This window comes from Mobula hypostoma, chromosome X1 (genome assembly GCF_963921235.1).
Source record: "Mobula hypostoma chromosome X1, sMobHyp1.1, whole genome shotgun sequence".
In the NCBI taxonomy this organism is placed as follows: Eukaryota; Metazoa; Chordata; class Chondrichthyes; order Myliobatiformes; family Myliobatidae; genus Mobula; species Mobula hypostoma.
The window spans coordinates 71,754,832-71,768,961 of record NC_086128.1 but is presented as its reverse complement, the minus strand read 5'-3'; the positions used below and the strand labels follow the sequence as shown (position 1 = coordinate 71,768,961).

At 46.8% G+C, this 14,130-nt stretch overlaps 1 protein-coding gene across 2 annotated transcripts in view; it reads right to left on the bottom strand.

The window, feature by feature from the left end:
* Positions 1-3,453: 3,453 nt before the first annotated feature.
* The window catches only part of ramp2 (receptor (G protein-coupled) activity modifying protein 2), a 32,411-nt gene continuing 21,734 nt past the window's right edge, over positions 3,454-14,130 (bottom strand). For both annotated transcript variants that reach the window (XM_063037259.1, XM_063037260.1), the window contains exon 4: positions 3,454-7,289. In XM_063037259.1, coding sequence (XP_062893329.1) covers positions 7,025-7,289 — 265 coding nt within the window. In that variant the 3' untranslated portion in view covers positions 3,454-7,024. The remainder of the gene's footprint in view (positions 7,290-14,130) is intronic.

Genomic DNA, 14,130 nt, shown 5'->3' with positions numbered 1-14,130 from the left:
AGGGAAGGAGGGAGGGAGGTTGGAGGGTGAAGCTGGAGGGGAGGGGTGGAACGTGACCTGAGGCAAGATGGGATGAAGGAGGTTTTGTGGGATCTGAGGCTCTGAGTGAGACTGAACTCACCCACCACCCCCCCCCCCGCCACCAAGGAGAGATGCGGCGGGGGGGCTCACAACACACTCGGGGACAAGTGTGAACTGACACATTGCCTGCTGACACACTTACTTACACACTCACCTGCACGGGCATACCCAGCACTCACTGACGTGCCCACTCAGGGAACGTGCCAGTTCATTTATTGACCACACTTGTGGACTCCCTCACTCACCACCCCCCCAACTCACTGACACCCCCACGACAAACAGGGAGAGAAGGCACTGCCCGGGGGAGGGCACAGCAACGGAAGCTGGAAGATGCCAGTCGGGAGAATACAGGTTGTGGGCTGACGAGTGGGGGCATTGGGAGGATGGTGTATCACACAGAATGGTGTGCTAGACTGGAGAGGGGTTCTCAGCAGTCTGGAGGTACAGAGAGATCTGCTGGTCTGCCTTCAGAAATCCCTCAAAGCTGCCGTGCCAGTTGACAGCGTTGCTAAGAAGGCGGTCAAACTAACGAGCCACGAGGTAGTGTTGCAGCTCTATAAAACCCTGGTCAGACCCCAGTTGGAGAGTCGTGCTTAGTTCTGGTCGCCTCATTGTAGGAAGGACATGGAAGCTTTAGAGAGGATGCAGAGGAGATTCACCAGGATGCTGCCTGGATTAGAGAGGGTGCAGAGGAGGTTCACCAGGATGCTGCCTGGATTAGAGAGGGCGCAGAGGAGATTCACCAGGATGCTGCCTGGATTAGAGAGGGTGCAGAGGAGATTCACCAGGACACTAGCTGGATTCGAGAGGGTGCAGAGGAGATTCACTAGGATGCTGCCTGGATTAGAGAGGGTGCAGAGGAGATTCACCAGGATGCTGCCCAGATTAGAGAGGGTGCAGAGAAGATTCGCCAGGATGCTGCCTGGATTAGAGAGGGTGCAGAGGAGATTCGCCAGGATGCTGCCTGGATTAGAGAGGGTGCAGAGGAGATTCACCAGGACACTAGCTGGATTCAAGAGGGTGCAGTGGAGATTCACCAGGATGCTGCCTGGATTAGAGAGGGTGCAGAGGAGATTCGCCAGGATGCTGCCTGGATTAGAGAGGGTGCAGAGGAGATTCACCAGGATGCTGCCTGGATTAGAGAGGGTGCAGAGGAGATTCACCAGGATGCTGCCTGGATTAGAGAGGGTGTAGTGGAGATTCACCAGGATGCTGTCTGGATTAGAGAGGGTGCAGAGGAGATTCACCAGGATGCTGCCTGGATTAGAGAGGGTGCAGAGGAGATTCACCAGGATGCTGCCTGGATTAGAGAGGGTGCAGAGGAGATTCACCAGGACGCTGCCTGGATTAGAGAGGGTGCAGAGGAGATTCACCAGGATGCTGCCTGGATTAGAGAGGGTGCAGAGGAGATTCACCAGGACGCTGCCTGGATTAGAGAGGGTGCAGAGGAGATTCACCAGGCTGGATTAGAGAGGGTGCAGAGGAGATTCGCCAGGATGCTGCCTGGATTAGAGAGGGTGCAGAGGAGATTCACCAGGATGCTGCCCGGATTAGAGAGGGTGCAGAGGAGATTCACCAGGACACTAGCTGGATTCGAGAGGGTGCAGAGGAGATTCACCAGGATGCTGCCTGGATTAGAGAGGGTGCAGAGGAGATTCACTAGGATGCTGCCTGGATTAGAGAGGGTGCAGAGGAGATTCACCAGGATGCTGCCCGGATTAGAGAGGGTGCAGAGGAGATTCACCAGGACACTAGCTGGATTCGAGAGGGTGCAGAGGAGATTCACCAGGATGCTGCCTGGATTAGAGAGGGTGCAGAGGAGATTCACTAGGATGCTGCCTGGATTAGAGAGGGTGCAGAGGAGATTCACCAGGATGCTGCCTGGATTAGAGAGGGTGCAGAGGAGATTTACCAGGATGCTGTCTGGATTAGAGAGGGTGCAGAGGAGATTCACCAGGATGCTGCCTGGATTAGAGAGGGTGCAGAGGAGATTCACCAGGATGCTGCCTGGATTAGAGAGGGTGCAGAGGAGATTTACCAGGATGCTGTCTGGATTAGAAAGGGTGCAGAGGAGATTCACCAGGATGCTGCCTGGATTAGAGAGGGTGCAGAGGAGATTCACCAGGATGCTGCCTGGATTAGAGAGGGTGCAGAGGAGATTCACCAGGATGCTGCCTGGATTAGAGAGGGTGCAGAGAAGATTCGCCAGGATGCTGCCTGGATTAGAGAGGGTGCAGAGGAGATTCACTAGGATGCTGCCTGGATTAGAGAGGGTGCAGAGGAGATTCACCAGGATGCTGCCTGGATTAGAGAGGGTGCAGAGGAGATTCACCAGGATGCTGCCTGGATTAGAGAGGGTGCAGATGAGATTCACCAGGACGCTGCCTGGATTAGAGAGGGTGCAGAGGAGATTTACCAGGATGCTGCCTGGATTAGAAAGGGTGCAGAGGAGATTCACCAGGATGCTGCCTGGATTAGAGAGGGTGCAGAGGAGATTCACCAGGATGCTGCCTGGATTAGAGAGGGTGCAGAGGAGATTCACCAGGACGCTGCCTGGATTAGAGAGGGTGCAGAGGAGATTCACCAGGATGCTGCCTGGATTAGAGAGGGTGCAGAGGAGATTTACCAGGATGCTGTCTGGATTAGAAAGGGTGCAGAGGAGATTCACCAGAATGCTGCCTGGATTAGAGAGGGTGCAGAGAAGATTCGCCAGGATGCTGCCTGGATTAGAGAGGGTGCAGAGGAGATTCACCAGGATGCTGCCTGGATTAGAGAGGGTGCAGAGAAGATTCACCAGGACGCTGCCTGGATTAGAGAGGGTGCAGAGGAGATTCACCAGGATGCTGCCTGGATTAGAGAGGGTGCAGAGGAGATTTACCAGGAGGCTGTCTGGATTAGAAAGGGTGCAGAGGAGATTCACCAGGATGCTGCCTGGATTAGAGAGGGTGCAGAGGAGATTTACCAGGATGTTGTCTGGATTAGAAAGGGTGCAGAGGAGATTCACCAGGATGCTGCCTGGATTAGAGAGGGTGCAGAGGAGATTCACCAGGACACTAGCTGGATTCGAGAGGGTGCAGTGGAGATTCACCAGGATGCTGCCTGGATTAGAGAGGGTGCAGAGGAGATTCACCAGGATGCTGCCCGGATTAGAGAGGGTGCAGAGGAGATTCACCAGGACACTAGCTGGATTCGAGAGGGTGCAGAGGAGATTCACCAGGATGCTGCCTGGATTAGAGAGGGTGCAGAGGAGGTTCACCAGGATGCTGCCGGGATTAGAGAGGGTGCAGAGGAGATTCACCAGGATGCTGCCTGGATTAGAGAGGGTGCAGAGGAGATTCACCAGGATGCTGCCTGGATTAGAGAGGGTGCAGAGGAGATTCACCAGGATGCTGCTTGGATTAGAGAGGGTGCAGAGGAGATTCACCAGGATGCTGCTTGGATTAGAGAGGGTGCAGAGGAGATTCACCAGGATGCTGCCTGGATTAGAGAGGGTGCAGAGGAGATTCACCAGGATGCTACCTGGATTAGAAAAGGTGCAGAGGAGATTCTTAGACATATGAGCCCTATGGACTATTTTAAATTGTATCAGTGTATGTCTAGGACACATTGAGGAAGTATTAACTAGTTGAATAATTTTCTCCCATTTCTCTATAGGTAAAGATACATGAAGTTCTCTTTCCCATTCATTTTTTAATTTATCAGATGTACCTAGATATATTTTCGTAATTAAATCATACAAGACTGCTATTAAGCGCTTCTGATAGGGATTTAAAACTAAAATTTTTTTCTGTAATATTAATTGGGTGAAATATTGGAAAGTTAGGTAAAATACCATTCAAAAAACTTCTAATCTGCAGATATCTAAAAAAAATGTGAACTGGGCAACTTATATTTATTAGATATTTGTTCAAATGACATGAAACAATCATCCATGGATATATCGCAAAAGCATGCTATTCCCCTCGTTTTCCATAAGGAAAAAGCTCGATCAATTCTAGGAGGTTGAAAGAAAAAAATTAGATATAATAGGACTAGATAAAATAAATCCGTTCAATCCAAAAAATTTGCGAAATTGAAACCGTATTCGTATGGTATGTTTAATTATCGGATTAATTATTTGTTTATTCAGTTTGGTTAATGCAAAGGGGAACAAAGCTCCTCAAGTAGAAACTAATGAGAACCCCTGCACAGACTCGCCCTCCCGGTTCACCCATCGTGGACAATGTTGCATCCCATCCCAATCTTGCGTCCGGAATATTAAATATCAGATATTAATTGCCCAATAATAAAATCTAAAATTTGGCAATGCTAAACCACCGTCCTTATTTGATTTCTGTAGATATTTCTTACTCAATCTAGGATTTTTATTCTGCCATGTATATGAAGAAATTTTAGAATCAATAATATCAAAAAAAGATTTAGGGGTAAAAATTGGTGGCCATTTGAAATAAATACAGAAATTTAGGTAAAACAGTCGTTTTAATAGCATTAATTCGACCAATCAATGATGAGTTTGAGTACAGAGAGGAAATTAAGAACCTGGTGGCATGGTGCGAAGACAATAACCTATCCCTCAACGTCAGCAAGGCGAAGAAATTGGTTGTTGACTTCAGAAGGAGTAGCGGACCGCACGACCCAATTTACATCAGTGGTGCGCAAGTGGAACAGGACAAAAGCTTTAAGTTCCTCGGGGTCAATATCACAAATGACCTGACTTGGTCCAAACAAGCAGAGTTCACTGCCAAGAAGGCCCACCAGCACCTTTACTTCCTGAGAAAGCTAAAGAAATTTGGCCTGTCCCCTAAAACCCTCACTAACTTTTATAGATGCACCGTAGAAAGCATTTTTCTAGGGTGCATCACAACCTGGTATGGAAGTTGTCCTTTCCAAGACCGGAAGAAGCTGCAGAAGATCGTGAACACAGCCCAGCACATCACACAAACCAATCTTCCGTCCGTGGACTCACTTCACACCGCACGCTGTCGGAGCAGTGCTGCCAGGATAATCAAGGACACGACCCACCCAGCCAACACACTTTTCATTCCTCTTCCCTCCGGGAGAAGGCTCAGGAGCTTGAAGACTCGTATGGCCGGATTTGGGAACAGCTTCTTTCCAACTGTGATAAGATTGCTGAACGGATCCTGACCTGGATGTGGGCCATACCCTCCGAATATCCGGACCTGCCTCTTGTTTTTTTGCACAACCTTACTTTCCATTTTCTATTTTCTATTTATGATTTATAATTTAAATTTTTAATATTTACTATCGATTTGCACTCCAGGGAGCATGAAGCGCAGAATCAAATATCGCTGTGATGATTGTACACTCTAGTATCAATTGTTTGGCGACAATAAAGTATAAAGTTACATAAGGACAGTGGGGACCATTTAGTAAACAATTGTTTAACATGGTCAATTAAGGGTAGAAAGTTAACTTTAGATAGATTATTATATATTTTTTAGTAATTTTGACATCCAAATAAGTGAAATAATCAGTAATTAATTCAAATGGTAATTGTCTATAAATTGGAATTTGCATATTTAATGGAGGAAGCTCACTCTTATAAAGATTTAGTTTATAACCAGAAAAACTACTAAACTGAGCTAATAGTGATAAAGCTACTGGGATGAATTTCTCTGAGTTAGAGATATATAGTAACAAGTCACCTGCATACAATGATACCTTATGCGTCTCCTTCCCACAAATAATTCCAAATATATTGGGTGAATCCCAAAAGGCAATTGCCAGGGGTTCCAAAGCTATATCCAATAACAAAAGACTTAATGGATAACCCTGTCTAGTATGTCTGAAAAACCTAAAAAAGGGGAATCTCTGATTATTGGTAACCACGGAAACCAAAGGTGAATGATACATCAATTCAATCCAGGAGGAGATTCACCAGGATGCTGCCTGGATTAGAGAGGGTGCAGAGGGAGATTCACCAGGATGCTGCCTGGATTAGAGAGGGTGCAGAGGAGATTCACCAGGATGCTGCCTGGATTAGAGAGGGTGCAGAGGAGATTTACCAGGATGCTGCCTGGATTAGAGAGGGTGCAGAGGAGATTCACCAGGATGTGACCTGGATTAGAGAGGGTGCAGAGGAGATTCACCAGGATGCTGCCTGGATTAGGGAGGGTGCAGAGGAGATTCACCAGGATGCTGCCTGGATTAGAGAGGGTGCAGAGGAGATTCACCAGGATGCTGCCTGGATTAGAGAGGGTGCAGAGGAGATTCACCAGGATGTGACCTGGATTAGAGAGGGTGCAGAGGAGATTCACCAGGATGCTGCCTGGATTAGAGAGGGTGCAGAGGAGATTCACCAGGATGTGACCTGGATTAGAGAGGGTGCAGAGGAGATTCACCAGGTTGCTGCCTGGATTAGAGAGGGTGCAGAGGAGATTCACCAGGATGCTGCCTGGATTAGAGAGGCTGCAGAGGAGATTCACCAGGATCCTGCCTGGATTAGAGTGTGTGTCTCATGGGGAGAGGTTGATCGAGTTCGGGCTTTTTCTCTCGGGAGCGAGGGAGGATGAGAGGTGATTTGATAGAGGTGTACAAGATGATAAGAGGTGCAGATTGAGTGGACGGCCAGAGACTTTTCCCCAGGTGGAAATGGCTAATAGGAGGGGGGGGCGGAACTTTATAGTGATTGCCGGAACGGGTGGGTTGGAGGTGTGGTAGGTCCGAGGGAAGTATTTTTAACACAGAGAGTGATGGGTGCGTTGAACAGCCCTGCCAGGGTTGGTGGTCGAGGCAGATACATCAGAGATATTTAGGAGACTCTCAGGCAGGTGGATGAGAGGAATATGGAAGGTTAACTCGGGAGGGAAGGGTTAGATTGATCTCAGAGTAGGTGAAAATATCAGCTAACGTGGGGTGAAGGGACTGTGCTGTGTTGTAATGTTCAGTGTCTTGCGAATGATGTGAAGGTGAAGGGGGACGTCTACTTCTTGGCATTGGTCTCACTATTCTTGCTGCACCAGACGACCAGGGTGACCATGATGGGAATGATCCCGATGGGGGACAAAATCAGACCCAGCACTGCAATGTCTGGAGGGTCAGACAGAAGTGGCTCCATATTCTTCAGGCAGGAGCGGAAGAAATCATAATGGACCTGGACAAACAACACCTCGCCAACTTCATTTGGCCAGTAATAACCGAGATGTTCCATCAAGTACTCGGTGCAGTAGGTCAGGTCACTGTAGGGTCTGTGGGGAAAGAGAAGAGGTGAATGGAAACCCTGAATAAACAGTGACTCAGTATAGTTACACAGTGACCCTCACTCTGAATAAACAGTGACTCTGTACAGTTACACAGTGAGTGACCTTCACCCTGAACAAACAGTGACTCTGTACAGTTACACAGTGACCCTCACCCTGAATAAACAATGACTCTGTACAGTTACACAGTGAGTGACTCTCACCCTGAATAAACAGTGACTCTGTACAGTTACACAGTGACCCTCACCCTGAATAAACAGTGACTCTGTACAGTTACACAGTGACCCTCACCCTGAATAAACAATGACTCTGTACAGTTACACAGTGACCCTCACCCTGAATAAACAGTGATTCTGTACAGTTACACAGTGAGTGACCCTCACCCTGAATAAACAGTAACTCTGTACAGTTACACAGTGACCCTCACCCTGAATAAACAGTGACTCTGTACAGTTACACAGTGACCCTCACCCTGAACAAACAGTGACTCTGTACAGTTACACAGTGACCCTCACCCTGAATAAACAGTGACTCTGTACAGTTACACAGTGACCCTCACCCTGAATAAACAATGACTCTGTACAGTTACACAGTGACCCTCACCCTGAATAAACAGTGACTCTGTACAGTTACACAGTGACCCTCACCCTGAATAAACAGTGATTCTGTACAGTTACACAGTGAGTGACCCTCACCCTGAATAAACAGTGACTCTGTACAGTTACACAGTGAGTCACCCTCACCCTGAATAAACAGTGACTCTGTACAGTTACACAGTGACCCTCACTCTGAATAAACAGTGACTCTGTACAGTTACACAGTGACCCTCACTCTGAATAAACAGTGACTCTGTACAGTTACACAGTGACCCTCACCCTGAATAAACAGTGACTCTGTACAGTTACACAGTGACCCTCACCCTGAATAAACAGTGACTCTGTACAGTTACACAGTGACCCTCACTCTGAATAAACAGTGACTCTGTACAGTTACACAGTGACCCTCACCCTGAATAAACAGTGACTCTGTATAGTTACACAGTGACCCTCACCCTGAATAAACAGTGACTCTGTACAGTTACACAGTGAGTCACCCTCACCCTGAATAAACAGTGACTCTGTACAGTTACACAGTGACCCTCACTCTGAATAAACAGTGACTCTGTACAGTTACACAGTGACCCTCACCCTGAATAAACAGTGACTCTGTACAGTTACACAGTGAGTGACCCTCACCCTGAATAAACAGTGACTCTGTACAGTTACACAGTGACCCTCACCCTGAATATACAGTGACTCTGTACAGTTACACAGTGACCCTCACCCTGAACAAACAGTGACTCTGTACAGTTACACAGTGAGTGACCCTCACCCTGAATAAACAGTGACTCTGTACAGTTACACAGTGAGTGACCCTCACCCTGAATAAACAATGACTCTGTACAGTTACACAGTGACCCTCACCCTGAATAAACAGTGACTCTGTACAGTTACACAGTGACCCTCACCCTGAATAAACAGTGACTCTGTACAGTTACACAGTGACCCTCACCCTGAATAAACAGTGACTCTGTACAGTTACACAGTGACCCTCACCCTGAATAAACAGTGACTCTGTACAGTTACACAGTGACCCTCACCCTGAATAAACAGTGACTCTGTACAGTTACACAGTGACCCTCACCCTGAATAAACAGTGACTCTGTACAGTTACACAGTGACCCTCACCCTGAATAAACAGTGACTCTGTGCAGTTACACAGTGACCCTCACCCTGAATAAACAGTGACTCTGTACAGTTACACAGTGACCCTCACCCTGAATAAACAGTGACTCTGTACAGTTACACAGTGACCCTCACCCTGAATAAACAGTGACTCTGTACAGTTACACAGTGACCCTCACCCTGAATAAACAGTGACTCTGTACAGTTACACAGTGAGTGACCCTCACTCTGAAAAAACAGTGACTCTGTACAGTTACACAGTGAGTGACCCTCACCCTGAATAAACAGTGACTCTGTACAGTTACACAGTGACCCTCACCCTGAATAAACAGTGACTCTGTACAGTTACACAGTGACCCTCACCCTGAATAAACAGTGACTCTGTACAGTTACACAGTGACCCTCACCCTGAATAAACAGTGACTCTGTACAGTTACACAGTGAGTGACCCTCACCCTGAATAAACAGTGACTCTGTACAGTTACACAGTGACCCTCACTCTGAATAAACAGTGACTCTGTACAGTTACACAGTGACCCTCACCCTGAATAAACAGTGACTCTGTACAGTTACACAGTGAGTGACCCTCACCCTGAATAAACAGTGACTCTGTACAGTTACACAGTGATCCTCACCCTGAATAAACAGTGACTCTGTACAGTTACACAGTGACCCTCACCCTGAATAAACAGTGACTCTGTACAGTTACACAGTGACCCTCACCCTGAATATACAGTGACTCTGTACAGTTACACAGTGAGTGACCCTCACCCTGAATAAACAGTGACTCTGTACAGTTACACAGTGACCCTCACCCTGAATAAACAGTGACTGTACAGTTACACAGTGACCCTCACCCTGAATAAACAGTGACTCTGTACAGTTACACAGTGACCCTCACCCTGAATAAACAGTGACTCTGTACAGTTACACAGTGACCCTCACTCTGAATAAACAGTGACTCTGTACAGTTACACAGTGACCCTCACCCTGAATAAACAGTGACTCTGTACAGTTACACAGTGACCCTCACCCTGAATAAACAGTGACTCTGTACAGTTACACAGTGACCCTCACCCTGAATAAACAGTGACTCTGTACAGTTACACAGTGACCCTCACCCTGAATAAACAGTGACTCTGTACAGTTACACAGTGAGTCACCCTCACTCTGAATAAACAGTGACTCTGTACAGTTACACAGTGACCCTCACCCTGAATAAACAGTGACTCTGTACAGTTACACAGTGACCCTCACCCTGAATAAACAGTGACTCTGTACAGTTACACAGTGACCCTCACTCTGAATAAACAGTGACTCTGTACAGTTACACAGTGAGTCACCCTCACCCTGAATAAACAGTGACTCTGTACAGTTACACAGTGACCCTCACTCTGAATAAACAGTGACTCTGTACAGTTACACAGTGACCCTCACCCTGAATAAACAGTGACTCTGTACAGTTACACAGTGACCCTCACCCTGAATAAACAGTGACTCTGTACAGTTACACAGTGACCCTCACCCTGAATAAACAATGACTCTGTACAGTTACACAGTGACCCTCACCCTGAATAAACAGTGACTCTGTACAGTTACACAGTGACCCTCACCCTGAATAAACAGTGACTCTGTACAGTTACACAGTGACCCTCACCCTGAATAAACAGTGACTCTGTACAGTTACACAGTGACCCTCACCCTGAATAAACAATGACTCTGTACAGTTACACAGTGAGTCACCCTCACCCTGAATAAACAGTGACTCTGTACAGTTACACAGTGACCCTCACTCTGAATAAACAGTGACTCTGTACAGTTACACAGTGACCCTCACCCTGAATAAACAGTGACTCTGTACAGTTACACAGTGAGTGACCCTCACCCTGAATAAACAGTGACTCTGTACAGTTACACAGTGACCCTCACCCTGAATAAACAGTGACTCTGTACAGTTACACAGTGACCCTCACTCTGAATAAACAGTGACTCTGTACAGTTACACAGTGACCCTCACCCTGAATAAACAGTGACTCTGTACAGTTACACAGTGACCCTCACCCTGAATAAACAGTGACTCTGTACAGTTACACAGTGACCCTCACCCTGAATAAACAGTGACTCTGTACAGTTACACAGTGACCCTCACCCTGAATAAACAGTGACTCTGTACAGTTACACAGTGACCCTCACCCTGAATAAACAGTGACTCTGTACAGTTACACAGTGACCCTCACCCTGAATAAACACTGACTCTGTACAGAGACACAGTGACCCTCACCCTGAATAAACGGTGACGCTGTACAGTTACACAGTGACCCTCACCCTGAATAGACAGTGACTCTGTCCAGTTACACAGTGACCCTCACCCTGAATAAACAGTGACTCTGAACAGTTACAGTGACCCTCACCCTGAATAAACAGTGACTCTGTACAGTTACACAGTGACCCTCACCCTGAATAAACAGTGACTCTGTACAGTTACACAGTGACCGTCACCCTGAATAAACAGTGACTCTGTACAGTTACACAGTGACCCTCACCCTGAATAAACAGTGACTCTGTACAGTTACACAGTGACCCTCACCCTGAATATACAGTGACTCTGTACAGTTACACAGTGACCCTCACCCTGAATAAACAGTGACTCTGTACAGTTACACAGTGACCCTCACCCTGAATAAACAGTGACTCTGTACAGTTACACAGTGACACTCACCCTGAATATACAGTGACTCTGTACAGTTACACAGTGACCCTCACCCTGAATAAACAGTGACTCTGTACAGTTACACAGTGACCCTCACCCTGAATAAACAGTGACTCTGTACAGTTACACAGTGACTGACCCTCACCCTGAATAAACAGTGACTCTGTACAGTTACACAGTGACCCTCACCCTGAATAAACAGTGACTCTCTACAGTTACACAGTGAGTGACCCTCACCCTGAATAAACAGTGACTCTGTACAGTTACACAGTGACTGACCCTCACCCTGAATAAACAGTGACTCTGTACAGTTACACAGTGACCCTCACCCTGAATAAACAGTGACTCTGTACAGTTACACAGTGACCCTCACCCTGAATAAACAGTGACTCTGTACAGTTACACAGTGACTCTCACCCTGAATAAACAGTGACTCTGTACAGTTACACAGTGACCCTCACCCTGAATAAACAGTGACTCTGTACAGTTACACAGTGAGTGACCCTCACCCTGAATAAACAGTGACTCTGTACAGTTACACAGTGAGTGACCCTCACCCTGAATAAACAGTGACTCTGTACAGTTACACAGTGACCCTCACCCTGAATAAACAGTGACTCTGTACAGTTACACAGTGACTGACCCTCACCCTGAATAAACAGTGACTCTGTACAGTTACACAGTGACCCTCACCCTGAATAAACAGTGACTCTGTACAGTTACACAGTGACCATCACCCTGAATAAACAGTGACTCTGTACAGTTACACAGTGACCCTCACCCTGAATAAACAGTGACTCTGTACAGTTACACAGTGAGTGACCCTCACCCTGAATAAACAGTGACTCTGTACAGTTACACAGTGACCCTCACCCTGAATAAACAGTGACTCTGTACAGTTACACAGTGACCCTCACCCTGAATAAACAGTGACTCTGTACAGTTACACAGTGACTGATCCTCACCCTGAATAAAAAGTGACTCTGTACAGTTACACAGTGACCCTCACCCTGAATAAACAGTGACTCTCTACAGTTACACAGTGAGTGACCCTCACCCTGAATAAACAGTGACTCTGTACAGTTACACAGTGACTGACCCTCACCCTGAATAAACAGTGACTCTGTACAGTTACACAGTGACCCTCACCCTGAATAAACAGTGACTCTGTACAGTTACACAGTGACCCTCACCCTGAATAAACAGTGACTCTGTACAGTTACACAGTGACTCTCACCCTGAATAAACAGTGACTCTGTACAGTTACACAGTGATCCTCACCCTGAATAAACAGTAACTCTGTACAGTTACACAGTGACCCTCACTCTGAATAAACAGTGACTCTGTACAGTTACACGGTGACCCTCACCCTGAATAAACAGTGACTCTGTACAGTTACACAGTGACCCTCACCCTGAATAAACAGTGACTGTACAGTTACACAGTGACCCTCACCCTGAATAAACAGTGACTCTGTACAGTTACACAGTGACTCTCACCCTGAATAAACAGTGACTCTGTACAGTTACAGTGACCCTCACCCTGAATAAACAGTGACTCTGTACAGTTACACAGTGACCCTCACCCTGAAAAAACAGTGACTCTGTACAGTTACACAGTGAGTGACCCTCACCCTGAATAAACAGTGACTCTGTACAGTTACACAGTGACCCTCACCCTGAATAAACAGTGACTCTGTACAGTTACACAGTGACCCTCACCCTGAATAAACAGTGACTCTGTACAGTTACACAGTGACCCTCACTCTGAATAAACAGTGACTCTGTACAGTTACACAGTGAGTGACCCTCACCCTGAATAAACAGTGACTCTGTACAGTTACACAGTGACCCTCACCCTGAATAAACAGTGACTCTGTACAGTTACACCATGACCGTCACCCTGAATAAACAGTGACTCTGTACAGTTACACAGTGAGTGACCTTCACCCTGAACAAACAGTGACTCTGTACAGTTACACAGTGACCCTCACCCTGAATAAACAGTGACTCTGTACAGTTACACAGTGAGTGACCCTCACCCTGAATAAACAGTGACTCTGTACAGTTACACAGTGACCCTCACCCTGAATAAACAGTGACTCTGTACAGTTACACAGTGACCGTCACTCTGAATAAACAGTGACTCTGTACAGTTACACAGTGACCCTCACCCTGAATAAACAGTGACTCTGTACAGTTACACAGTGACCGTCACTCTGAATAAACAGTGACTCTGTACAGTTACACAGTGACCCTCATCCTGAATAAACAGTGACTCTGTACAGTTACACAGTGAGTGACCGTCACTCTGAATAAATGGTGACTCTGTACAGTTACACAGAGTCACTGAATAAACATTGCCAAGACTTGTAGCTCTCGTTTTGCCTGAATCG